Source organism: Pelodiscus sinensis, chromosome 11 (genome assembly GCF_049634645.1).
Source record: "Pelodiscus sinensis isolate JC-2024 chromosome 11, ASM4963464v1, whole genome shotgun sequence".
In the NCBI taxonomy this organism is placed as follows: domain Eukaryota; kingdom Metazoa; phylum Chordata; order Testudines; family Trionychidae; genus Pelodiscus; species Pelodiscus sinensis.
In genome coordinates, this window is record NC_134721.1 from 34,117,969 (window position 1) to 34,145,264 (window position 27,296).

Sequence of the window (27,296 nt, forward strand, 5' to 3'; positions counted from 1 at the left end):
CAGGATGCTGACTCGTAGGTAGCGTCACCACAACTGAATTTAAAATCTCACAAGTCAGCAATATTGTCCCTGCCAGGAGTTCATGAATCAGCCCCTCCAAGATGTCATGGGATTGGCTCAAATCCATGAGATTTCAAAAAGACTGTAATACATGCTGCTGGGCTTGTTTATCTTACTTGTGTTTGTAAGCCTTTAGAGATCAAGCTTTTCTTTTGGCATTTGCAATGTTTTAGAAAGGGGGAGGACAGATTTCCCCTTCAGGGAATTCAGCTGACACTAGAAAACCTCACTTTACCTGGGATTTCAGGTGGGACTTGAACCCTGGTTCCAGCCAGTCAAGGCTCCCCAGCCCTCAAGGAAGCGTTGCTGATTTTGAGTGGGGCTGGCTGGCTTTGTGTGAGCTGATGTAGGGCATCTGGTTCAATATCCAGTTCTGCCACCACACTCCCTGTGCGACCTTGGGCAAGTCACTTAATTGCTCTGCCCCAATGGCCCCATCAGTAAAATATGGGACATAATCATCCTTCCTTTGTTTGGACTGGGACCACTTTGGGGCAGGGAGTCTCCCCCTGGGCTTGAGCCTGGACCAGTATGTTGGACCATGATCGTGGCAAGCATTTCTGTGGGTCGCTGTAACTTAACTAAGTAATATTAGAAATGTATTGGCATGAGTGGCCTCTCTGGGTACATCTACACTGCATGCTTATTTTGGAATAAGCAATTTCAGAAGAAATATTCCAAAACAGATTATTTCAAAATAGTGTGTCTGCACTACAGGGAAGCCTCGAAATTAGCCCAAGGCAGGCTCCCCTAATGTGAATGTGCTACCCCAATTTAGAGCCCCAGGAAGCGCTAGAGAGTAATTACTTTGAATGGTCCTGGGGAGGAGCTATTTCAAAATAGCAGAAGTGGAGCATCCACACTACAGCTATTTTGAAATAGCAGTTTCGGAAGAGGCATTATTCCTTGTGGAATGAGGTGTAAAGAAGTCAGAATAAGCCGTCCATTATTTCAAAATTATTTTGAAATAGCAGTATTGCTGTGTAGACACTTGATTGTTATTTCAGAATAACGGCCGAATAATATTCTGAAAGAATGCTGCTGTGTAGATGCACCGAGCTCGTTTCGTTCCTTTGAAGAGGGGGAACAAATTCTTTTAAAATGTTAATTTCCCTCCACCAGATGGCAGTGTTGTCCCAAAGGTTTTCACGTTTCTCTGTAGTGGATAGCCATGGGCAACCTAGGCTAGTGAGTGGGCTGCATGAGTGGCCCTCCTTCCGCTCAATCGGCTGCACGACTGTCGTAACCAAGATGGTCTCCCGTAGTTTTGCTAACTGAGCGCTTGCGTGCCTAGAATTTGCAGGTGCGCTGACTGAACTGCAGACGCGCTTTGATTGGCTGCAGAGGGAGTGCAGGGCTTTTACAGTCAGTGTTGTGTGCAATCAGCACGCACCTAACTTCACGTGCCCTTGCTTGATGCGAGTGTCACTTTAGTAATACTGGTAGGAAAAAATGACATGGCCGGAAACCAGTGGAACCTGGTACCTGTGCATGGGCAATGGTAAATAAAATGTCTTGCGGGCCACACATAGATCCCCGATGGGCTGTAGGTTGCCCACGACTGGGCTATGTCCTGCACAAAGGGGATTAAATATAACAAGGTCCAATTCTGCAAAGGGTTAAGCTGGTGCATAACTTTACTCACTTAAAGTTGTAATTACTTATATTACAAGAGCACAACTAAGAATGAGACCTCCCTAATGCTGGGCACTGTCTGTACTCTGAAGGGGATCAGAACTTCTTCTGCCAGGTGTTGGCTCAAGAGTGAAAGACAGTCCTTATAACCAGAACAGACTATGTCAGGGAAAGGGAAACACACAAAATGACTCCCCCAAAGTCATACAGACAGTCGGTGGCAAAGCCAGGAAAAGACCCCATATCTTCTAGGCTTGGGTTTTATTGGCCATGTAGCCAGCCCGCTTCTGAACATTTTGTACTAAGTCAGGGAGCACTGGGTGATATTTAGTTTATCCAGCAGCACAGCTAGAGCAGGACCTTTGACCCTGGAAATGTTCAGCTATAGGTTAATGGGCCATCCTATTAGCAGCAGAAAAAAGCAGACTCAGCAACTTCCGGGTACCTTTGTTCCCAGAAGGTGCTTGGAAGGATGGGGGCTGGACTTTGACACCCATTTGTTTGGTGACTTGCCACACTAAGCTTACAATCTATTTGTAAGACTGATCACAATCTTCCTAAATGGGTCTCCAAGCAGGTTCCTTGTTTGGGTCATTACCAAATTGGTCCCCAGGGCATCTCCCTCCCAATTGGCGCTCCAAACCTTGCTTCTCTGCAAACCCAACAATCGACCCTCAGTTTCTCATGGTCCTCATAGGGGCCACCATACCCAAATGTGCCATGAAACTCCCCACGGCTCTGACAAATGATATGGGGTGAAATTTTGGGCTCCTCAAAGTCAATGGGAGTTTTCTAAATAACTTCATTGGGGGCAGGATTTCACCTACACTCCAGTTCAACCACAAGCCACCATCACGCTCGCAGCAGGGAAGGGAACTCCCTCCATTGCCCCAAATGCTGTGTGAAGGACTAAAGACAGTTTTCTTAGCCCCAAATGCCTGTCTTTGACGCCTGTCTGTGTCCCTCCACTGGCTCCCCTTCTCTTTCACATCAGACTTAAGCCACTTGTCTTCCTTTCCGAAGTCCTTCATGCTCTGAACACCTGGCCGGGTGTTCTCCTCCACTCTGGAGGGCGATGATTCCTACCTCCAGCCAGCCTATGATGCCGGCCACCATCACCCACTAATTACAGTTTCAAACAAGCCTCTTTGTGTTTTCTCCCCTGCTGCCCCTCGTGTTTGGGAAAAGCTCCCTGTAAACACCTGCAAAAAACCTCACTCTCCGCCTTCAAACTCTTCTTAGACACTCCTTTGCCATGAGGCCTACAAATAACCTGACAACAGTCAGGGCATGAGTGGTTGGAGCCCACTGCTTGTCATGCTGGCCAGGATCGTCTCATGGTTTTCTTCTGCTCCTCAGTGTGTCTGTATCCAACTGTCATCTCTTGTCTTACCCTTACACTGGCAGCTCACTGCAGTAGGGACCATCTTTCTGTACAAGGTCTACACAGGGCCTAGCCAGGCCTGCCAATGGGCCAGGGGAGGGGCGGCCCAGTGATTCAAAAGGACCCAGGACTCCCAGCTACTGCCCGGAGCCCTGGGCCCTTTAAATCACTGCCAGAGCGGAGGGCTGGCTGCCCGGCCCTGCCACTTCTGCCCTAGGTCCAGCCTCTTCCAGGAGTACGAAGCCCTCCCCACCTTGTCCTGGGGCCTGGTGAGGGAGTCATCTCCCTTGTGCCAAGCACAATGGGGTCCTGCTCTAAGGACAGTACAAATATCCCAGGCTGTCCTTGGGATATGCTCAAATATCTGGAACAGACCAGGGAATTGCAGCGAGCTCTCTAGACCCTTACAGCAGGGCCTGAGTCATGAGCCTGTCCGCTGGAAACTCTCTTAACGCTCTGCCACGTTCTATCCGACCCACTAACTTTCCTGAGCCAGCTGGAAAAACACCCTAATGTGACTCTAGTGCGTCACGTGGCTTTGACCCTGGTCAGTGAAGCTTCACCAGGACACCCGCCACAGCTAAAAAAGACAACCCAACAAATTCCAGCCTGGTCCAAAGGGTGGCTGCAGTCAGGCGAGCGGTGTAGAAATGGGGTGGCAAGGGGAAAGGTCACATGAACTGGCAGACAATCATTTAGGTGATGAGCTACTGGGAGCTCTTGGACAAGTCATCTCCCTCCACCCCCACCCTTCGACTGTGAGCTTCCCCAGGACAAGGTCTTATCTCCAAGGCCTTGCCTAGACTGGGCAAATCCATTGTGCTGGGGTGACACAAGCCATCATGACCAGCACACCAGGGCTTGAGCTGGAAATCTCCAGAGCTGAATTCATGAGTCACTACAGGCAGTCATTGCAGCTGATACCTGTAACAGAGCTACCATCCCTGTGAACCATGTCTGAGTTAGGCTACATTAAATGGGAGAAACTGAGGCACAGAGTGAGCGCAAGTTACTTGCCCAAGGACAAACAGGGTATTGGACCCTGATCTTCTCTGTCTTAGCTCAGTGCCTCAACCCACAAGCCAGGTCTCCTTTGCCCTACAGGAAGCCTTGTGCCTAATAAACGCTTAAGCAGCAGCCACCAGGGTTCAGGGCTGATGTTTTGCCACAGCAGACAGTCAGAGTTTATTCTAATGATGGAACACGCTGCATACCTTAGGGGCTCTTTGCCTCCCTTTGCCTGCTCCCCAGCTCCCTGGGGGCCACCATCCCCTCTAGTTCAGGGACTCCCTGCAACTCCCCCCACCCCTTGCTCCCACCAGGGGCTCTGTGTGCCCTCCTGACCCCTCCTTCCTCCTCTTCCCCTGGCAGGGACACTGCTGTGATTGATTTGACTCTGCCATGGGGTGCTGGTGAACTGGCTCTGTAAAGAAAAACTAACCCTGGGGTGTCACCCTCTGCAGCACCTCAACTCCTACTCCAGAGAATTTAGCAACTGAACCTTCCAGAATTAGTCAGTTGGCTGCTTGGCTTGGTGGTGTAGTGGCCTAGCATGCCTGGGCTCTTATCCCAGCTGTGGGAGGGCAGTGGCATCTAGTGGTGACATCAATGGATTGGAAGACAGGTCTCCTGTTTTGTGCTCTTCTGAGACTTCACAACTAAATGGTTCAACCCTTGGCAAACCTGCTTTGCTGGCCCTGCCATGAGAAAGGCTGCTGTTTCCTCTTATCGTATGCCAGAGCTGACACCATCATGGCTGGGGTCTCTGTGGGTGGGACAGTGGGTTCATGCCATATCCTCTGCCACCCCGCCCCCTCCAACTCCAGTCTTAAATCGAATTCTGCCAGTGTGCTCCCCCGGCAATGAACTGCAGCGGCAGCCTTCGGCCCCCTCCATAGCAAAAATGAGCAGGGTAGCCAAGCTGCATTAGCTTGGCCTTCCATGAGCTGCAGTAGGGTGATAAAGACAGATAGGAACTTCCATAGAATAGAAACTTCATAGACCTGGCCAGAGATTGGAGCCCTGTCACATTTGGTGCTGCACAGACCTTGCCCTCATCATGGCACACATCGGTAGGCAGACTCTGCCTCAAAGAGCTCTCCGTCAAAACAGACAGCTGGGGAAACTGAGGCAGGGGGTATTTTGCATCTGAGATTTTTCCCCTGAGTCGTAGTCCAGGGCCTAATCCACAAGCTGTCCTTCTAACACAGAACTTACTCTGAAAAGTACTCTCCACTGGCCTTTAAAGGATATTTTGCCAGGGAGAGGTTTTTAACAGAGCAGCTCCACTCCCAGGTACTGACATGCAGTCCCCAGCATCTGCTGGCTCCTCTGGTTCTTGTGTAACTACATGTGGATTTGACTAGCTACCACTGGCTCTGCCAAATAGATGCACAGGTTGTCATTCCTATTCAGCTGATGAACAATGGCCTTTCAGTAAAGAATTGGGACCCAGGAGATCCCTTGAGCCAATAATAGCATTGCTCTGTGCCTCAGTTTCCCTGTTTGTAAAATGGGGGAGAATTATCCTCCAGCTCAGTGCAAGAGGGGTCCTGATCTCAGACAGGACCCATGGAGCACCAGCACAAGAGAGGGGCCCTGATCTCAGTCAGGATTTGTGAAGTGCCCAGCATGAGAGGGAGGCCCTTGATCTCAGAGTCCATGCAGCATCTAGCATGACCTGAAGGGTGGCCCTGATTGCAGATCCGCTGCATCCCACTCCGGTGCCTTAACCACAGAGCCTTCTTATATTTAGACTTTTCTCCACTTTTCCAGATCAAAGTGTTCATGCAGCTTTCTCCGATGGCCGAAGCCAGGCAAATGCGCCACACAACACCTGCAATGCTACCCAGTGGGAGAGACCAGACCTGGGCACTTTGGCCTCTAGAACGCACTGACCTTGTACCCAGCCACGTAAAACCCTGATGATGCAGCCTGTACATTTCTGAGCACAGCCCCGCCCGCAGAGAGCACTGGATGCGTTTCCCTTTTTGGCCCCTCTCCGATTCCAGAAGGCTGGTTTTCCTTGACTTTGCTCTTGGGGGTGTCACAGTTTTCAGCCCCATGCCTTAGAGTGAACTCATCTTCCAGCAAACCCAGTGCACTTTCCTCTGCTGCATTTTGCTCCATTTTCCCCTTACATTTTTTTCAGATTTTTTTCCCTTTTCATTTTAATGAATCCCTTAAAACAAGAGTAAAACTTCAACCTAATGAGCTGATTAACGCTTATATAATCCTCTAGGACTGTTAAATCAGGCTCTCTTTGCCAGAAGGGGGAAAACAGGAATCTATTTTTCAACTCCCCTTCTCCCCCAGCAAAGGTTCTGTTTTATTTGCCATAGAAGTTTCACTGAGCGACCAGTTCCACTGGGCAACCTGGAAGCTTGACAGACTCAGTGACTCTAACCTCAAGCCACAGGTACAAATCCAAAGCTAAAGCTCCACAATCAAATGAAAAGCTCTTTTGCCAGCTCTCCTGTGGATATTTCAGTGCTGGGAGCAACTCCACAGCAGCGTCTTAGGTAAATGCTAAATCTTTCCAAGGCTGCAAGGACTCTTCCAATCACTTTCTAAAGCCTCGATCAGTTGCAGACCAGATTCCCCGTAAGGGGAGTGACCTCCGGACCGCTGGATCCAAGAGCGTGACAGTCAATTACAGAAGTACACACGTTAGCAACTAGTGGTAACAGCAGCCCATTAATCACTGTTTATATTTGAGATCCATGCAGCTCTAGAAGTATTTGGAATCCTGGAGTATTTTTTTGTTGCTTGGGGTTCTTTCTGAGAACAAGGCACTTCCAGCAGGATCATGACTTTTGCTGAATTCTTGCACCAGGTGGGTGGCATGGGACGTTTTCAAATTATCCACACAACGCTGCTCACCATCCCCATCGTGCTGATGGCCAGCCACAACCTCTTGCAGAACTTTACTGCTGCCATCCCAGGGCACCACTGCCAAATCCGTATCGATGGCAACAACACCCGCTACTCTAATGCTACCCTGCACCTGGACTCCCAGGACCTTCTCCGGGTCTCCATCCCCATGGACAGGAACCAACAGCCAGAGAAGTGCCACCGCTTTGTCAGCACTCAGTGGCAGCTCCTAGACCCCAATGCCACCCAGCCCAATGGAACTCAGCTGGCCACAGAGCCCTGCAGGGAGGGATGGACCTATGACAGGAGCATCTTCACCTCCACCATCATTACTGAGGTGAGACCTGCTGAGTTGCGAAGCTCTAGATGGAACAGGTGTGCTGCAGAATGCAGAATGCCATTATAGTTGAGGTGCTCAGGGATCAGAGAGAGGAGGACTGCATCGGTAACTAGGTAGATACAGAGATGCGTATGAGACAGGTGGATACCAGGGTTTGAATGGGAAGGGAGATACAGCAAAACACAAAATCTTCAGGAAATGGTTGGAATGTGTTGGAGACGAAGGAGAGGGAGTAGCAGGGGGCTGTGACAGCCATTTTAGGCTCAGTTCTCACTAATGCAGGAAACGGTTGAGACTCTGAAGGGGGAAGGACATTTGGATGCAAGTGGTTATGAAATGATAGATTTCGTGATTCTAAGGGAAAGAAGAAATGAGAGCAGCAGAAAGAGGACAAGGCACTGACAAAAAGCCCACTGTACCAAATCCAGAGAACTGGTGTGGGGGGGGAGGGAGGGAGGTTCCCATGGAAAGCAAATCTAAGGGAAAAAGGAGTTCAGGAGAGCTGGCAGTTTCTTAAAGAGATAGAATTGGTGGTACAAGAGCAAACCTTTTTTATACCTTCCTTCCTGGCTGTCTTGTGTAAGAGGCAAATATGGCCCACAGGAGCTCTTTAAAGACCTGAAAATAAAAAAGTGGAAACACGGACTAATGGCTACGTTTGGGTACAAAAGAACAGTGTGAGTAGGAAGGGACACAACAAGAACTAAAGCACAAAATTAGTCACTCCTAGCTGGGGTGAAAGTAACTTTGCTTTCTTACAGGTACTGTTGTACTGCAACCCTCTCCTGGGACAGGATCAGGGCAGGGGTTGTGATAGGACAGTACCCGTGAGAAATTTAAGAATGAGATGGAATGTGGGGGGCTCAGAGTAGGGGGCTGTGTTGTGGGGGGTGCAGGGTTCAGCACAGGGGGTTGGAATGTGCAGTGGGGCTCAGAGTGGGGGGCTCATGGAAGGAGTATGGATGGCATCGGGGTACAGGAGTCAGGGCGGGGGACTGGAGTGTGGAGGGCTCAGGGCAGGTGATTGGCATCTGTGTGGGGAGCTTGGGGCTGGGAATGCAGCCACCGCACTGTCCAGCCACCAGATCCCTTGGGGCTGGCTGGGGTGGCAGGTAGCATGCCGCCTGGCCGCCTGAGCATCAGGGCAGGAGTCTGGACGTACTGAGGCCATGCAGCCCAAGTAGCTGGCAGCACCCAGAGCCCCTTCCCTAGCCGGCCAGTCTCTTACCAGTGCATTGCAGCAGGGCGCACCAGCTTACTTCCACTTTTGCTCTTAGCAAGAAATATAAGAGGTAATAAGAGATACCTATGGTGCAAGAGAAAAACAAAGGAAAGTAGGAAGGCTGAGGAGTTTAACATTCAGAGGGGTAGCCGAGTTAGTCTGTAACAGGAAAAACTTAAAAAAACTCGAATAGTCTAGTAGCACCTTAGAGACTAACAAAACACGTAGATGGTATCATGAGCTTTCGTGGGCACAGCCCACTTCTTCAGATGACACATTTAACATTAACAATCGAAGGGAGGGAACACAAGCCAGAGTAGGGAAAGAGCAGATGAAAGACTATTTAGACAAGTTAGATGTATTCAAGTCAGCAGGGCCAGATGAAATCCCCCCTAAAAGTACTTAAGGAACTACCTGCAACAATTTCGGAACTGGTCGCGTTTATCCTTGCAAACTCAAGGAGAAGGGATGAGGTTCCAGAGGATTGGAGAAGGGCAAATTTACCTGTCTCTGAAAAGAGGAGCAAAGAGAGCTGGGGAAAATCCGAGATCAGTCAGCCTACTACACAGGGGTGAAAGTAACTTACGTTTCTTACAGGTACTGTCATAGTGCAACCCCCATCCCCAGGGGGGGCCTTAGGGCAGGGTCTTGCAGTGGGGGTTGCACTATGACAGTACCTATTTGAATGTAAGTGTGGGATGAAGTGTAGAGAGCTCAGGACAGTAGGTTGGGGTGTGGATGGGTGAGGGGCAGCTCTGGGCAGGAGATAGGGACATGGGAGGGGGACAGGCTCCAAGAGTCAGGGAAGGGAGTGAAGGTGTGTGGGGGGTACAGGATTGCAGCTGGAGATATGAGGGATGTGGGGGGTGATGAAAAGAATCAGGCAAGTGGGTGCAAGAGTCAGGACAGGAGCTGTGGGGGTGTAGGAATTTAGGACTCAGGGCAGGCATAGGGGGAGCTTGGGGCTGGTTGGGGCAGCAGAGACCATGCTGCCTGGCCACTGGATCCTTGGGGCTGGCTGGGGTGGCAGGTCCCGATCTGCCTGGATGCCCCAGCACCAGGGCTGGAGCTTGGGTGTATTGTGGCCATCCCACCAAGAGTGAGCTGTAAGTTCCGGCTCAGGCCCACTCGTGTATGGTGGCAGGCTGCATCCAGAGTCCTGCACCCAGCTGGCCAGTGTCTTACCACTGCACCTGCACCAGGGCACATCAACTTACTTACCCCTTTGCAACAAGATACTGGGATGAATTATTAAACAATCTGTTTGCAAGCATAGGGGATGATAGGGTAATGAGAAAGAGCCACCGTGGATTTGTCAAGAGCAAGTCATGCCAGACCAACCTAATATCCTTCTTTGACAGAGTTACTGGCTAGTGGATGGGGGAGAGAGCAGTAGATGTGATATCTCTTGATTTTAGTTACGTTTTTGAAACCGTCTCACAGGGCATACGAATTAGGAAAATGTGATCTAGATGAAATTACTGTAAAGTGGTTGCAGACCTGGCTGAAAGACCATTCTCGAATAGTAATCAATGGTTCACTGTCAATTTGGGAGGGCGTATCTAGTGAGGTTTCATTTAGTGACTGGGATGATAGAGTGGAGAGTCTGTTTATAAAATTTGCAAGTGACATTTTGCTGGGAAGGACTGCAAGTACTTTGAAGGGCAGGATCAGAATTCAAAAGAACGTTGGCAAGTTGGAGAATTGTCTATGGCCCAGGTGACATCGGTTTTCTAAAAGGGGACAGGGCCAGTGTACCTGTGCTTGATCAGCTGACCACAACTGGGTTCTGGAGGGTGCACAGCTGGGTGCCTCTGGCCTAGTCAGTTAGGAAAGGGGCTAGAGGAGACCTGGGGAGCTCATTGCTGGCTCCCTGGGAATAGGAACACAGGCCAGAAGCAGGAAGCTCTGTGAGATGGGAGGCCGTGGGAACCTGCTGGAAGAAGCACAACCAGGGAGCTGCAAGAAGCAGGGAGTTCCAAAGAGATTCCTGGGAGGGGAGACAGTGGAAACGTGCTGGGGAATAACAGGCCGTGCAAGGAGAAAGCCCTGGGAGGGGTGCTCAGGGAAGGGTACCTGGAAGATTCCTGCAGAAAGCACTGAAAGGCAAAGGAGAAAAAACCCGGAAAGCTGTAACTTAGCTCGAGCTGAGAAACTCTTTGTTTGTTTTGTGTTTGCCCAGCACCTGGAAAAATAAAGTCCCTGAGAAGAGACTCTGTGGGGGTCAGTGAGGTATCTGGGAGCAGGGCAGCTTGTTACAGCCTGAAATCAGCACGATGAAATCCTGTAAAGCAAGTGTGAAGTACTGCACGTAGGAAGCAAACCCCAAATGCACAGCTCAGAGCGAGGGATCGCTGGCTAAGCAGCCTTACTGCTGGGAATGAGAGGGGGGTTATGGCAGACCACAGACGGCAGAACAACTTGAGCTCCGAATGGGCACTTGCATCAACCCCAGAGATACTGATCAACACCACAGAAAGGTCACATTCCAAAATGGCCCTTGAGTTAGTACAAAGGCCCTACCTGACCACATGACAGGAGCGGTGGAAGCACCGTAAAAGTGGAGGGGCCAGAGGGGCCCAAACAGTGGCCTTGCCCCCCCATCCCACTTCCTCTTGAGGGCCCACCCCCACACATTCCATTGTCCTGAGGCCCCAACCCATCCCTTCTCCCATTGCCCCACCTTCACACCATCTCCTTTCCCAAGATCCTGTCCCCAAGCCATCTCTTCTCCCTAAGACTCCATGTCCAGCTCACTCCTCTCTGCCCTCTCCCTGTTTCTCACACTTACAACGGGTACAAAGTGGGAGGGCAATGGCTCTCTGCCCTCCTTTCTCCCCCCTCCCAGGCTATGTGCTGCCAGCTGACATGCCCACAAATGCTTGTTCTCATGACTGAGGTTCTTGGCCACAACTTCTGCAGAGATTTTGATTTGTGAGTCTATCCATCCATTTCCCCACACACTGCTCTATCTACCCATCCATCCTCCTACACGCCCACACAGTTCCTGCGGTCGCTGCACAGCTGACCCCTTCGTGGCCTCCCCTGGGACACCCCACTAAGGTCTCTAGCTTCTAGCCCTCACTCTATTGAGGTAGAGTCCCACAACTCCCTCCACCCAGTGCAGGGATTTAAACTTGCAGTTCCTCTTGCAACTCTCCGCAATTATTTCTGCAGGCCTGACTGGAGTCCGGCACCTGCAGCTCTGCTCAGCTGGAGGCAATGCCAAGCTTCCCCAGGGCCCCGGCAGCTGCCAGAAAGCAAAGTACAATTTATTCAGCAAGAAACCACCACAGAAAGCCATACCTAGAAAACATCCTACAGTTTAGTCACATGCCTGTCTTCTCTGGCAGTCAGCCGAATGGGGTAGGAATACAGTGCCTCAAGCCCCTCCCACAACACCCATGCCTCCTGGGCACCTCATTATGATCTTGGACCAGCTGAGGATGAGGTGTCCTACTGTTCTCAGTCCTTTGTCTGGTGCCCTTTGCCATCTCGTCCAAACTGGGCTATGCAGTTTCCCTCAAGGTCTGAGGCTTTTCCAGACTTGGAATCCCTGCCCTGCAACTCCTTCTTGTCATCTCACTTCCTTTGAGAAACTCCTGTTACTTGTCCCTAGGCCCAGAATCCAACCCCTCGCCCACGCAGAGAACAGGCAGCATTTGTGCAGGCGATACAGCAGACTGAGACATTCCATGTATCGTATCTCTCCCCAGACACACCCCTCATCTCTCTCTCCAGACAAACCCTCTTCTGTTTTTCACGTTCCTACGACAGTGGGGCTCATTACTTTAATTGCGTTTGCAACATCAGCATCGCCCAGGCCTCTTGTGGGAGAGGAGAATGGTCAGGGCAGGAATGGCATAGAGACCAGACTCTCTGGGCTGCTCCAATACACACGCTGGGTCCCATGGCCCCGGGGAGGAAGGAAATAGGCAGACTGCTGTGCATTCTCCAGGTGCTCTTTCACCCCTTAGCTCAGCTCCACACCAGCGAGGGAGACACACAGTCCCACGCGGTTCCTAGGGAGCCATTTCCACTCATGTTAAGGCTCCTTTACCTTGCCAGAGAGATACAAAGGGGCCTGAGCAGGAGTGAGAAGCAGCCCCAGTGATTCCAGGGTAATGAGAGCAGAATACCAGTGACTGTGTTGCACAACCACAGCCGGGCTGAGGAAAGCCACCGCTGTTGGCCATGGACACCATGCACCAAGCAGCTTCTGTGACTCACAGCCCCCGGGCTGTATCTTGTTCCATGCTCCAGTGCCTTAGTATCTGCTCGCCATCCGTTGGGCCTCTCCAGAAATGGCTGACTTGCTCTCTGTCTCCCTTCCCCCATCTGCAGTGGGACCTCGTGTGTAACCTGCGGAGGCTCCGGCAGATGGCTCAGTCGATCTACATGGCTGGGGTGCTGGTGGGAGCGCTTGTGCTCAGTGGTCTCTCTGACAGGTGAGCTGACATGGGCAGCACAGGGCCGGGACTCAGGAGACTGGAGTTCTGTTCCCTGCTCTGCTTTGTGACTTGACATCTCTCTCTCTCTCTCTGCCCCAGCTTTCCCCTGGCACTCTGTTTGGGGCTGTGTCTCTGGGCAGTGTCCAGCATGATGGGGCCCTGATATTAGTCAGGGGCTGCGCAGCACCTGGCACAATGGAGCCTCCGTTTCATTTGGGACCTCCTGGGCCCTGTGTAATTGCCCAATGATCTGAGTGATACAGGATGTCAGACTGGACAATCTAATGCACCCATCTAGCATTAAAATCTTCCAGCCGTCACTCCACATGGTCCCCATCTGGTTCATGGTCATACCCAGCTGGGCATGCCACTGCCTCTCCAATCACTTCAGAGCCCATGTGACCCTATACTCACTGATGCATTGAGTTTCTCATTGCCTGTTTCTCATTCCCCTCTCTATCCCCCTTTGCCATAGGACTGGACGCAAGGCAATGCTCATCTGGTCCTTTCTGCAGCTGGCCGTGATGGGGACCTGCACGGCCTTCTCCCCCAATTACATCTCCTACTGCATCTTCCGCTTCCTGGGTGGGATGGCGCTGTCTGGCTTCGGGCTCAGCATCGCCTGCCTGAGTAAGCCCCGCCTACTTAGCAGCTGGGTCTTACGTGTCTCACCTCCATCCATAGCAGATACTGTGACTGGTGTATGCAGGGTGCTGCACCACCTGCTGCCACCGGGGGAGCTGCAGCACTGGAGGCTGCAATACCCCTGGCTACCACTGTGGGGGGGTCTGAGGTTGCAGCTCAGAGTGCAGAGCTGTTTGCACATTTCCCTGCTGCCTCCTTTCTGTTGCAGCCCTAGAGGGGACAATGCCATGTGGTGCCAGTGAGTCCCAGGAGAGTCAGGGCTAGTGGTATCCTGGTCACGGCCCCTGGGCAGATTAAACAAGGCTCCTTTCCTTGCAGTTGTGGAATGGATCCCCACCCAGTTCCGCACCATCACCGTTGCCATATCAGGGTTTGTCTACACCCTGGGCCAGCTCCTGCTGGCAGGCTTGGCATATGGCATTCCAGATTGGCGCTGGCTACAGCTGGCTGTGTCTTTGCCTTTCTTCCTCTTCCTCTTCTATTCCTGGTACGTATCTCTAAAGAGCTCCCTTCCAGGAGCAAGTGCTGCCCTCTTTCCTTGTGGTTGTTAGCAGGCAGGTGGGAGGGGGGGAGTGTCGAGTGGTTAAAGCCGGGAGCTGGGAGACAGGACTCATGGGTACTACAGGAAGTCCCCGGGTTACATGGATCCAACTTACATCGGATCCCTACTTACAAATGGGGTGAGGCAACCCCGCACTAGCTGCTTCCCCCCAGCAGACCAGGGAGATGCGGAGCGGCTTTTCTCAGCAGACCCCTCAGCTTGAGAATAAAGGACTGAGGGAAGTGAGGTGTGGGAGAATAAAACTGAGCTCTGGAGAAATGTTTGGCTAGAGTTTCCCCTACAATATGTACCAGTTCCGACTTACATACAAATTCAACTTAAGAACAAACCTACAGTCCCTATCTTGTACATAACCCGAGGCCTGCCTGTATATGCAGCTCTCAAGTGGAGTTACAGCAGGGAACTAGGAATCAGGCTTTTGGGTGTCCATACCTAAAACAAAGGGATGGAGCACAGGACTCCTGGATTCTGTTCCTGGCTCAGCTGCTGGCTCCTTAGGCAGGTTTCTGATGGTCTGTGCCTCAGTTTCCTCATCGTAATACCGGGATAATAATCTTGTGCTGCATTACGTTTCCACTGATCCTGCTTTGAGGACTCTGTTGAAGTTGTGGGTCACATCACTGACCTTGGTTCTACAGGACAAATATTTGACTCTTTTTTCAACAGGTGGCTTGCAGAATCTGCCCGCTGGCTGGTTCTGGCTGGTAAAGCTGATGTAGCTGTGAATGTGCTCCAAAGGGTCGCCAGAGTGAATGGGAAACAGGAAGAAGGGGAGAAGATTACCACAGAGGTAAAGAGACCCAATGGAGCCTTTACTGAAGGGCTTGATCCTGAAGTGGCCTAAATAGACAAAACCCCACTTGAGTCATTCATATATATCAGCTGAGGATCAGGTCATTTAACCTTTTAATTAAGACTATTGATTAATCACAATTAACTCATGCAACTAACCAAAAAAATTAATTGCAATTAAAAATTAATTGTGACGAATTGCAGTTTAAATCATACTGTTAATCAATACAATACTAACTGAAATGTATTAAGTATTGTATTTTCAAATATATTGATCTCAATTACAACACAGAATACAGTGTATAGTGCTCACTTTATATAATTACTTTTATATATAATATATATATAATTACTATATATAACAAATATTTGCACAGTAACAATGATAAACAAAGGAAACAGTATTTTTCAACTTCATACACATTCTGTAGTGCAAATTCTTTATCATGAAAGTGCAACTTACAAATGTATTTTTTACATGACTCCACTCAAAAACAAAACATTGCAAAACTTTAACGCTTACAAGTCCACTCAGTCCTCTTTCTTGTTCAGTCACTTGCTGAGACAAGTTTGTTTACATTTACAGGAGATAATTCTGACCACTTTTTATTTACAGTGTCACTAGGAAGTGATAACAAGGGTTATCAATTGGCTGAACAAGAAATAGGACTGAGTGGATTTGTTTTATTTTTGAATGCAAGTTTTTTGGTACATAATTCTACATTTGTAAGTTCAACTTTCATGCTAAAGAGATTGTGCTACAGTGCTTGTATTAGGTGAATTGAAAAATACTATATTATTTTTACAGAGCAAATATATGTAATAAAAATAAAGAGCACTTTTTGTATTATGTCTTGCAATTGAAATAAATATATTTGAAAATGTAGAAAACATCCAAAATATTTAAACAAATGGTATTCTGTTATTGTTTAACAGTGTGATTAATCACATGATTAATCATGATTAATTCTTTTAATCGCTCAATTAATCACAATTTATTTTAAATTGCTTGATGGCCCTACTTTTAATCTATTCAGAGAACGTAGGAAAGCCGGTCCCACTAGATTTCTAGTTCTAGGCAAGGGAGCTTGAATAAAGTCTGATTTCAGCAGAGAGCGGGGACATTTGGGCTTCCTCCCTTGCTTCAAAGTGAAATTAACATAGTCCCCTGTGGATATTTGTCCATGGTTTAAAACCAGCAAACTATTTCACACAACTAACAGCCTGGCAGAGAACACTGGAAGGACACTTGCAGAGCAGATGGGTTGGTGTGTAAGGTTCGAATAGTGGGGGAGGAGAGAGGGAACCATGTTACTAAGTCTTGAACTTAGTTGTGGCTTCTCAGTGCTACCATAATATTACTAATCAATAGCACCAATAATACCAGGCCAGCAGGGTCAATATAGTGTGGCCTCTATATTCAATCATAAGTAGGTCTTGCTGAACTAAAACCTGAGGTCCACGGGAGTTTGCCTTAGTCAGAAGTGACTAGCTACCATTTGCTGGAGTGAGAAGCCATTGGCAGGTCCTGTGTGATCATAGGTGAATCTGTGGGGCTGTCATGTGCTTCCCCACCCATTCTTTTGTTTCCTACTAGATTCTAAAATCCAACATGCAGAAGGAACTGTCAACAGTGAAGTCCTCCTACACTGTCTCAGACCTGGTGCGCACACCCGCCATACGTCACATATTCTGCTGCCTCTCAGTTGTGTGGTAAGAGCTCCTTCCCTTTGATCCTGATCCAGAATCTGGGTTCACATCAGATCTGGCAGGCCCAGTATCAATAACCTTAGTTCATTTCCCAGCATAAATAACCCACAGATTTTGGACATCTATCTGCCCAAGGGTTATTTATCCATGCTCCAATTTAGCCCTAGACATACACAGATGTGTCTGTTGACCTTATGTTTCCATCTAGCTGTCCTATCTCCCAGTCTGTAAGTTTCTAATCAGGAATGTGGAGTTTCTCTCTAAAGTTGGTGCAGTTTAGGTCCCTAGGTGTGTCCATGCAGTCCTGGGCATCCCTGCTTTGAATAATGCCCATCCACACCCACCCTGTTTCATCACTGCGTACACCAAGCAGAGCACCCCCAAGTGTTACACTAAAAGTTCCCCTGGCCAACTCTACCCTGGAGAGACTTTTATGGCTGTTCAAAAGAGTAACACAAGGGCCTAGATAGTACTCAAGGCCCATCTAGATTGTGGTTAAGTTGTGACTAGGCCTGGAGCTGAATCTCACTGGGCTGCACACACAGTAGGACTCTCACTCATCCCTTTGCTTTCCTCTCTATGGCCAATGGCAGGTTCTCTGCCAGTTTCTCCTATTATGGGCTGGCCATGGACTTGCAGAACTTTGGCGTCAGCATCTATGTGATCCAGTTGATTTTTGGAGCCGTCGACTTCCCAGCCAAAGTGGTGGTCACCATCTCCATGTCCTACATTGGGCGCAGGGTCACGCTCTCAGCCTGCCTCATCCTGGCAGGGAGTGTCATCATTGCCAACATCTTTGTGCCCAGAGGTGAGTTTAGCGCAGTCCACACGCGACAATGCTTAGTGCGTAACTGCCAAGAAAACTCCATGAGTCTACACTCCAACTAAGAGTGATTGACTCCTTCAGTATGCATCGCTCGCTCTCTGCACCCACATACACACACACCTATCTATCCACCCTTCTATTTGCATACACACCCACCCGTGTATCTGTCCTTCTATCCGCATACACACCCACCTATTTAGCCATCCCCCCACATATATAACCCCCTATCTAGCCATCCCTCCTCATACATAACTACCTATCCATCTCTGAACCCATCCAAATTCACAACCACTTGTGTATTCATCTATTTACATAACCACCTATTTATTTATCCATCCACCCATGCATACCACCTATTCATCCATCCATCCATCCATCCATCCATCCATCCATCCATCCATATATACAACTACCTAGCTACCTATCCATCCTTCTATCCACATACACGATCAATCATCTATCTTTCCATGGGATGGATTTTCAATTAAGCACAGTGGGCATGTGGCTGGGTTGCCAGTATTCTAGAGGTGCCTTACATCTCTAAAACTGCATGCAACACGAAAGTCATGAAAGCTGTAGACTGGGAGGGAGCATTGAAAATGTTATGTCTTGGGCACCTAAGGTGTAAAGCTGGCCCTGTCTATCCATTTACATTCATACCTGCCTATTTATCCATCCACTCACATATAAAATCACTTCTCTATGAATACATCCACATAAGTAGCCAACAATCTATGGATCCATCCATCCATCCACCCACATACATAACCAGGAATCCATCCTTGAACCCATCTACATACATAACCACTTGCCTATTCATCTACCTATGTAACCGCCTTTTTATGCATCCACCCACATATATAATCACCTAGCCATACCTCCATCAGCCCATCCATACACATAACGACCTGTCTTTCTCCATACACACCCATCTATCTGACTAGCTTTGCGATAGGTGTGAGCGAGGTCAGAGGGTAAAACAACCAAGATGAGCGATGGAGAGATTCTCAGCTGTGGGAGAGAGGGGAAAGGCCAATTGCTGGAGAATGATGAAGGGAGAAAGAGCAGGGACTGGGATATAGCAGGCGAAACAGGGCAGAGGAGAGATGCTGCCAAGGTGGCAGGGCTGGGCTGCAAGGGAGCGCTCCGAGCAGTGTTCTAGCCCTGGATTCTCCTTGCTCCCTCTTTGCAGAGTTGCAGATGGTGCGCACGTCGCTAGCTGTGATTGGGAAGGGATGTCTTTCAGCCGCCTTCAATTGCGTGTTTCTGTTCACAACTGAGCTCTACCCCACCCCGATCAGGTAAGACCCTTCCCGAGCCCTTCCTCATCCTCTGCAGCACAGTGCCCCCTAGCATGGCACTGCAGCGTTGGAGTCAGTAGTGGCTGAGCAAGGAGAGTGTACTCCTTGGGAGCCCCTGCCCTGCTCCTAGGCCCATGCTGGGCACTAGGGCCAGCGAGGCTTGCCAGGTGTCTGGTATTTGTGTGCTCTGTTCGGTAAAAAAAATCAGAAAATGCCGGACATGTGCAATGTCCAGTATTTTCTGATTTTTCTGGCTGTGCACCCGACGGAAGCCTGGCGTGGGCGGGGGGAGCGTCTGGGAGTCCCAGCTGGGAGGCGGGGCTGCGATTGCCGCCGGAAGCCCTCAGTCAGTTGAGTGTGAGGAGGAGGGGAAGCCTCCTCGCTCGTGTGTCACCGGGAGCCTGCGTGGGGCAGGCAGCAAGTGCCCAGGTCAGTCCCACTCCCCGCCGGCCAATTTGCTCACTCCCCGCTTCCGGGCCGGCTGGTTCTCCCCCACTTCTCCTCCTGATCATCCCCGGTCAGCCCCCCTGCACCCTCCCCAGCTCTGCTTCCCGCCGGCCCATTCCTCTTCCTGATTTCCCCCCAGCCAGCGCTGCTGCACCCCTCTCCCCGCCAGCTCTGCTTCCCACCCCCCTTCCTCCTGGCCCCCCCCTTCCTCCTGGCCAGCACCACGGCCCCCCGATCCCCGCATCTGTGCTTCCCGCCCTCCCTTACTCCTGGCCAGCCCCGCCCCCTCCCAGCTGGTCCGCCCTCCCCTGATATCCTGCACCAAGCCCTGTTCTGCCCGACCCCTCCCAACCAGCCCTGCTTCCTGTTGGCCCCCCCATCTCCTCCGGCCAGCCCTGTTCCCCCCCCCCCCCATTAACTGTTTCCAGGGCCCCCCCTTCCCAGCCAGCAACGCTCCCTTCCTGGCCGGTCCTCCCCAGCACCCCTCCCCCCATGAATCGTGTCTGGGGTTTGTTTTTTTAAAACAGACTACCTGGTAACCCCTAGCAGTGATCCAGGTTCCTGGAGTATTTTTTTTTTTGATCCACAGCTTTGGTGTCCCCCCCCACCACCTTTTTTTCCTTCAACAAAATTTTTTCCCGGTGTTTTTTTTTTGTGGGGGAAGGGAAGTGTTCGGTATGTTTGTTTCAGCCATCTGGCAACCCTAGGGCCAGCACTGACTGTGAGAAGAGAGTATCTCCTGCTGAGCCCCCACCCTGCAGCACAGTGCCCCTAGCCAGCGGCATGGGAGAGTTTGTAGTAGTGGGGCTGCTGAAAGCCAGCCCCCTTATCCTGGTCCATGCCCTTCCTGAGCTGGGAAGACAGGATCTGTGGGCAGGACTGGCAGAGCCCCAGGGCTGGCAAACAGGATCTGAGGGTGGGGCAGGCAGAGCCCCAGGGCTGGCAGACAGGATCTGAGGCCGCGGCCAGCATCTGGGTCTCAGGCGTGGGGCCAGTAGCAGAGCTCCAGCTAAAACCTGGAGGTGCTGCAGCTCCCCCCCACACCCAGGTAGTTCTCATGCCTATGCCCCTAGTGCCATGCTGGGGCACTGGGAACAGCACTGGCCGTAAAGGGAGAGCACCTCCCCATAGTCACTGCTCAGCTCTCCCGGCAGGGCTGCCCTCGCAGTACTGAGCTAACCTTCCCTGTTCTGGATGCTTATTTCCCTGCAATGCCAGGCAGACGGGACTGGGCTTTGGCAGCACCATGGCCCGGGTAGGAGGTATTGTGGCTCCCTTGGCCAAGATGTTGGATGAATACGTCTCCTTCCTGCCGCCAGTCGTCTACGGCGCCGCCCCCATCCTCTCCGGTATTGCGGCCTCCTTCCTCCCGGAGACACTCAACCAGCCACTGCCAGACACTGTTGAGGAGGTGGAGAGCAGGTGGGTCTGGCGGGAGGCCTCCCCTCTCTTCCTGTCTGACTCCGACCCTGGGACCAAGACAGGGCTTGGGTTCCAAAGGCCAAAACACTCAGCTGGTGCTTGGGATCAGTTCTGCCCCCACCCAGCTAGCAAGGCAAATTGGGCTGAGACATTATGATTGGTACGACTGTAGCACCCAGCCACTCCAGTCATGGCCCTGGACCTGTTGTGTTAGGTGCTGTACAGAGAGTAGCCTCTGTCCATTGACTGATTCCAGTGAGGGGAGACTGGGCATGTGTGTCGAAAGACAGATTCCCCTCCAGGCCTCCATTGTTCCCGGTGCTGCACAGACCCCATCCAAGATGGGGACCCCTGTGTGCTAGGTGCTGCATAGACACACAGTGAGACAGATTCGTCCTGAAGATCTGACAGTCTAGCTCAGGCTAGCTCAGTCTAGCTCAGTTCTGTAGCGATAGCGCAGCAGCTTTAGCACCTATTGTAATCATGGCACTGGTGCTGAGAGCTCTCGCAGCGCTGTAAGTAAAACACCTCCACGAGGGAAGCAGGTAACAGCGCTGGGAGCCTGTTTACCCTGGTGCTTTTCAGCGCTGTAACTTGCCATGTTTGGGGGAGGTGTGTTCTTACACACACCTGAGTGAGAAAGTTACAGCGCAGTCAAGTGGCAGTGTAGGCAAGTCCTCAAAAGTCCTCAAACACTGTGCGATATGCCTCCCTAGGGGTCAGCCTGTGGAGGGCAGGGAGGAAGTGCTACCCAGTTCCACTCTACTCCCAGCTCTGGTCCAGCCCCCAGCCTCAGCCCCTGTCTGCAGCTTCGTTTCTGGTCCCGGACCCACTCCTAGCCTTGGCCCTCTTACTTCTGTCGGTGTCCCACACCATAACTGGAAACTGTGGTCCTGGTCCCAATCCCAACTGGGAAGGAGGGCGTGGACAGGGCAAGAGGGGGAGTGATCCTGAAAAGTTTAGGCACTACCGGTCTAAATGGACAATGAGGTGGGGGAACAGAGGCAGGACAGGAGTTGCCCAATATCACAGTGAGAACAGGAGTCAGTCTCCTGTCCAGAGCAGTAACCACTAGATCCTGGGGCTCTTCAGGGCATAACGTCCTTGTATTGTTCTTCTAGTGAAGTTCAGCCCAGGGGAATAATTCCTGAGCCATAGGCATGTGCACGGGGTGTGCCAGGTGTGCCCAGGCACACCCTAATGTTTCAAAGGGGGTGCGAGCAAAGGAGTGCTGCTTCGGCGCTCTGGGGAATGGATACGGCGTTGGGTTTGCCGCGCACGCCCGGCCAAAACTGGTGGGTCTTAGGACCCCACAGAAAGAGGTGGCAGGGATGTAGTGATGTCATCCCGCCGCCCCATCAAGCGAGGTGAGTTTAAACCCCGGGCGGGAAGGTGGGGGGGGAAGGGAGTGCGCCCTGGGCAGGGGATCAGTTGCAGCATGGCTGGCCCGGGAGGGGCCTAAGGTCGGGAGCAGCACGGCTGGCCCCGGGGAGGAAGGAGGGGCCGTGATTGGGGGCAGCACTGATGCCCCGGGGAGGGAGGAAGGGGGCCCGGGGGCAGTGTGGCTGGCCTGGGGAGGGACAGGGGGGTTGGGGGCAGCACGGTTGGCCCAGGGGGAGGAGCGGGGGATCCGGGGTCAGGGGCAGCGTGGCTGGCCCGGGGAGGGGGGGGGCCAGGGTCGGGGGCAGCATGGCTGGCCCCCGCCTTCCCCAGATCTGCTTCCCATCCCCTCTTTCTCCCGGCCCCCCACTTCCCCCTGGCCAGTCCCTGCCCCCCAGCCAGTCCCTTCCCCCCCCCCCCACGATCAAGTGTGTCCGTTTTTTTGGGGAGGTTCTACCTGGCAACCCTACGAGTCGGACCCGGTACAGGCACCAAGTGATGGGGACTGCTGGAACTTTGGGAACCAGAGACTGCAGGGTGGGGGTTTGTGGCCCAAAAGGGAGCTGAGAAACCTAAGAAAGACAGAGTAGGGGGAGCACCAGAAGTGTGACAGTCAGGCCAACCCTAGAACTCTGTTACAGACCAGCTGGCGGCTGCTGGAAGAGGAGGGAACAATAGGGGGTAAGGGTCAGAGAGGAAGGGGCTTGTGCTGAGGGGAGAGAGGCAGGTCAGGAGAATAAAGGGGAAGGCACCAAGGGACAGGGTGCAGGAGAGAGACAAATGCCAGGGGCCACGTAGAGACAATGAGGAAAAGGGCAGAAGGAGAGGTGTCAGTGAGGGGTGAAACAGGATGATGCTGAGATGAGAGGGGAAGGGCTTTGGAGGCTAGAGGGGAGAAGGGGAGGTGCTGGGAGAAGGCTTGAAAGAAGGGGAGGGCATGAGGAAGGCGGAGATGGAGCAAGGCACGTGTGAGGGCACAGGGGCATGAGGGAAATGGGGGCAGAGAGTGGTGAGGGGGTGGGCATCAGGGAAAAAGAAGGCAAAGGGGGCAGGGGCAGTGAGGGAAGGGGGAGGCACCAGGAAGGTGCAGGTGCCAGGGGATTCTGGGGGTGAAGCAGGAGGGCAGACACCTGCAGGGGAGGGACCAGCACCAGAGGAGAGAGGCAGGGCAGGTGTGTAGAAGGAGGTGTTAGAAGAGGGGATGAGGAGGGGTAGCTCACATGATCTGAGTGGGGCTACTGGAGGAGTGGGCACAGTGGGGAGTGAAAGGCTGGTGGAGGGGGGCAGGTCTCAGGAAGGCTGAGGGCAGTGAGAAGGGCAAGAGTCAGGACAGCAGAGGTGGGCAAGGGGTTGGGGGGGCAGCAGGCACCAGGGGAGCTGATGGAGCAAGTGGAGGAGACCGAGCAGCAGAGGGGAAAGGTAGAGGTTCATAAGATATTTATTAATAACTTGGGTGCCACAGAAGCACATCCAAACAAGCCACAACTCAGGACTGGTGCACAACACAAAATGTATTGTGCTCATAGGAGGAAACTCTTAGAGGGAACACGTCCCCCAGCCTCTCCACCCCCCGAGTTAATGTCACACACATTGGGTTAATGCAATTGCAGGATTGTTGCATGAGGGGGGTTTGGTGAGGGCCAAACTGATCCCTATTGGTAAGAGGATGATGGGAAAAATCCTTGGGGGGGGCACATGACACCTTTTATTTCTGGTCATGTGTCCATATTGCCCCGAAAGTGTTACCGGCAGAAGCATGGCTCATGGGGGCCAGGAGGTGTGGCTAACGGGGGTTAAAGAGTACATTTACAAAAATTCTTTGGGTGCACACCCTAATGAAATGTGCTGCGCACGCCTATGTCCTGAGCCCTGTTTTAATGTTCAAACTGGCTGGAAAATAACTGATCCTGGGTGTGCCGCCTCTCTGCTTCATCGGTATCCCCCTTCCCTTTCCTCAAAGGTCCCGCAAGAAGAGGGCTGAGGCCTCCCAAGAGAAGATTCCGCTTCAGACCCCGGAGCAAGTCATGCTCAAAGAGACTTGAGGACGGTGCTCAGACCCAGAGTCCTTCTGGGTTCATTGGGGTGGAGGGGTAGGGGGGAGGGCAGCAGCTCAGTTCCACATATCCCCTATCTAATCACACACTGCTCCCAGTCATCCCCATGTCCCTTGAGACCCACACCCAGGGTGGCTTTTTGCACACAAGGATTCTGGGTAGGAGGCATTAAATTTACACCGCAGTTTGAGGGAAGGGGTTTCCAGAGAGAAACCTACTGGGAAAGGAACCTGCGGGCTGGTTCAAAACTCTCAGGAACATTCAGGAAATACCTCCCCACTCCCTTCCAGGCTAACTAATGCTTGGAGTACACCAAGGAGCACAACGAGGCCCTTCATCTCCTATGTGGCATCAGCCTTCTGTAATGCAACCCGTTCCCCCGCTGCTAAGAAAGGAGACAGGGACAAGCTCACACCAAACCTCCTTCATGCCGAGTAGCCCAGGGGATGGCACAGGGGCTAGCTAACGTAACTCAGCACTGACACAGATAGCGTTACTGTGTCATGTGGCTGATGCCCAGCTGCACGGCCTGGCTGGCTGGCACCTTACACCTGACCATTATTGGGGGGCTACCAAGGGAGGAGGCACAGGAGATACAGACCCCAGTGGAGTGTACAGCAGCCCAGAGTCCAGTGTTTTCTGCAAATGCAACCTACTGCTTGGCACCTGCCTGCCACAAGAATGGGGGATAAAGATCACAGCCTTCCCTGGGAATGCAGCAGGGATGAATCTGTCCCAAAGCTTGTGTTTCAGCCTACGCACTGGAGAAAACAAGCCTTTCTATAGCGGGGAGCAGACATGGCCGTGCAATAAACACACAGTCATTTCACAGCACAATGTCTTGTGATTACTTAATCTCCGAGCCCAGGGCTGGTCTGGTGAGATGCAACAAATAAGGGAGAAAAGACACACAAGGTAAAATTTCCTCTCTGCTCCTACTCAGTCCCCTTCCTTATTTATATAGCCAAAGATCGCATTGGCTCTTTAGGTCCCAGCATTGCACCAGGAGCGCATGTTATAATTTAGATTATTCACAAGAATGCACACAGCCCCGTTTCCCCGACAACAGAAGGTAAGAATTCCCTACTCAGAAACCCCCACGTCTGCCCCACCAGCAGGCTCTGTGCCCAAGAAGCCCTGTCTCTCTGCATCCTCTCCCACAACTGCTCCAGCCCACACAGGCTGCAAAACCAACCTCCTAGACCATTGGGTCTCAAACTGGGGGGCGTGCCTCCTTTGGGGGTGGTGAAGAAATTCCAAGGGGGGCATGAGGTGACCCAGTCTCCCCTCCCTCCCCGTCATTCCTCACCCACCCTAAGAAAGAGCCCGTGCTGGCACTACCTCCTGCAAAAATGGAGTAGTGCTGGGCTCCTGCAGTGTGTGGGGGGGGAAGTCCCACAGCTGCACGCCAGGTCTGGGTTTCAGGAAGTGCGTGCTGCCATGGGAAACAGAGGAGCAGGGCGTGCGCTGCCTGGGCAGCTGGAGCTGGCACGGTCCCAGGACCTCTACTCCCTCCCCCCTCGCACAGGCAGGCAGCAGGGGGAAGGAAGTCAGGAAATGTGCCGGCTTTTTCGGGAGGAGGAAAGCAGTGCACGTGCTTCCTGAAACCCAGACCTGGCGCGCAGCTGTGGGATCCCCCCCCGGTACCAGCTGAGCTGTCCCTGTCCCCTCCCTCCACCCAGACCCCCATGAGTACCATGCCCCCCTGCCCAGTTCCTCATGAGTACCCTGTCCCCTACCTAGACTCCCCACGAGTACCTGCTCCTCTGCCCTCCCTGCCCAGACCCCCACGAGTATCCTGCCCAAGGTCCCACCAGCAACCTGCTCCAGGACCCAGCAACACCCTGCCCCCTGGCCAGGCTCCCACCTGCCCCCTGGCCAGGCTCCCACCTGCACCCTGCCTAGGGCCTCACTTGCACCCTGCTCCTGCCCCCTCCCAGACACCATCACTCTGCCCCTGCCTCCTAGCCGGACACCCACCAGCACCCTTCTCCTGCCCCCTCCCTCCTGGCCAGACACCTACCCTTAGCTTGTTCCTGTACCCTATTTTCCACCCAGATTTTGCACCCCAACTCTATCCCACTCACTGACACACTGGATCCCCTGTCCCACACACTGGAACCCTCAATTTTTGGCCCTACCTTAGAGTGTAGAGGGGCCCACAAATTCTACTTACCATAGAACCCCACAAGAGTTAATCTGACCTTGAACCTCAGTCCTACCTACCTTCCTTCCATGGGGCTGGGGTGCGAGGTGTCTTAGTTGGGGCCACATCAGTGAGGCTTGGAGGTGTTGTTTTTTCGCATCTTGCTTGTGTGGTCCCTGACTGATTTTTCTGATTTCTCCTGTCCTGCCTCAAAACAGGTTCCCCACCCCTCCCATAAATAAAGACAATGCTGAAACATTTGTGTTGGACATATTTTATTTTAAAACGAAGCCTGGCCAACAAGCCCCCATTGGGGCCAAGTCCTCATCTGGCTGCAGCATCATAACACCCCTGCATGTCCACATACACCCCAACCCTGAACCTATCATACTCTGGAACCCCCTGTTCTGAGCCTCTCACATCCCCAGTCTTCTGCCATAACACTACAAATCTGTGTCCTGTTGTGACATAGTGTTGGTACCTTGCTGGTTGCTATGCTGGGCGGTGGGCTGTGGGTGACCTCCGCTGGCGGCTGTTTGTAGCATGGCCAAGCAGGACAGGGGATGAGTCATTATGCAAGGGGCTCCCAACCTGTCCGACCAGTTGCCTCCCAGGGAGAGAAACAAAGGAAGGAGGGGAGGCCAGCCCTGGCTGGGGGGCAGGGCTGGAAGAGAATTTTTTTGGTTTCTGTCTGGTATCATGGAGGAAGCAGCCTAAGCAACGGGTTGGGATTTAGGGGCCCAGTCTCCCCCATCTCAAGGGGGGCTGAGGCATCCTAGGCCTGGCCCTGTAACCGGATTACATCTTTGCTGTGCTGTATCCTGGAGAAGCAATAAACTCCCTCTATTCTACTGGCTCGTGGAGTCTGTTTGTGCCACTACGGGGGTACAGGAGGCGGGGTAACCCTGACACGCCACCACACCTGTGCCCATCATACTCCCAACCTGCCTGCCCTGAGCCCCTCATGCACCCCAACCTGAACTCCTCCACCCTCATGTCCACAAGCCTGTGGTTTGCTTAGCACCCCAACACTCACCAGCCTGGAG

General features: G+C 52.2%; 1 protein-coding gene across 1 annotated transcript; it reads left to right on the plus strand.

Moving 5' to 3' along the window:
* Positions 1–6,071: 6,071 nt before the first annotated feature.
* On the plus strand, positions 6,072–26,506 carry LOC102460791 (solute carrier family 22 member 6-A-like). The gene is made up of 10 exons (XM_075939124.1): positions 6,072–7,289; positions 12,859–12,962; positions 13,441–13,595; positions 13,929–14,097; positions 14,839–14,962; positions 16,562–16,677; positions 17,268–17,482; positions 18,693–18,801; positions 20,467–20,670; positions 24,011–26,506. Exons 1-10 carry the CDS (start codon positions 6,888–6,890, stop codon positions 24,090–24,092), a joined length of 1,680 nt encoding a protein of 559 aa, XP_075795239.1. The 5' UTR covers positions 6,072–6,887; the 3' UTR covers positions 24,093–26,506.
* Positions 26,507–27,296: the final 790 nt, after the last annotated feature.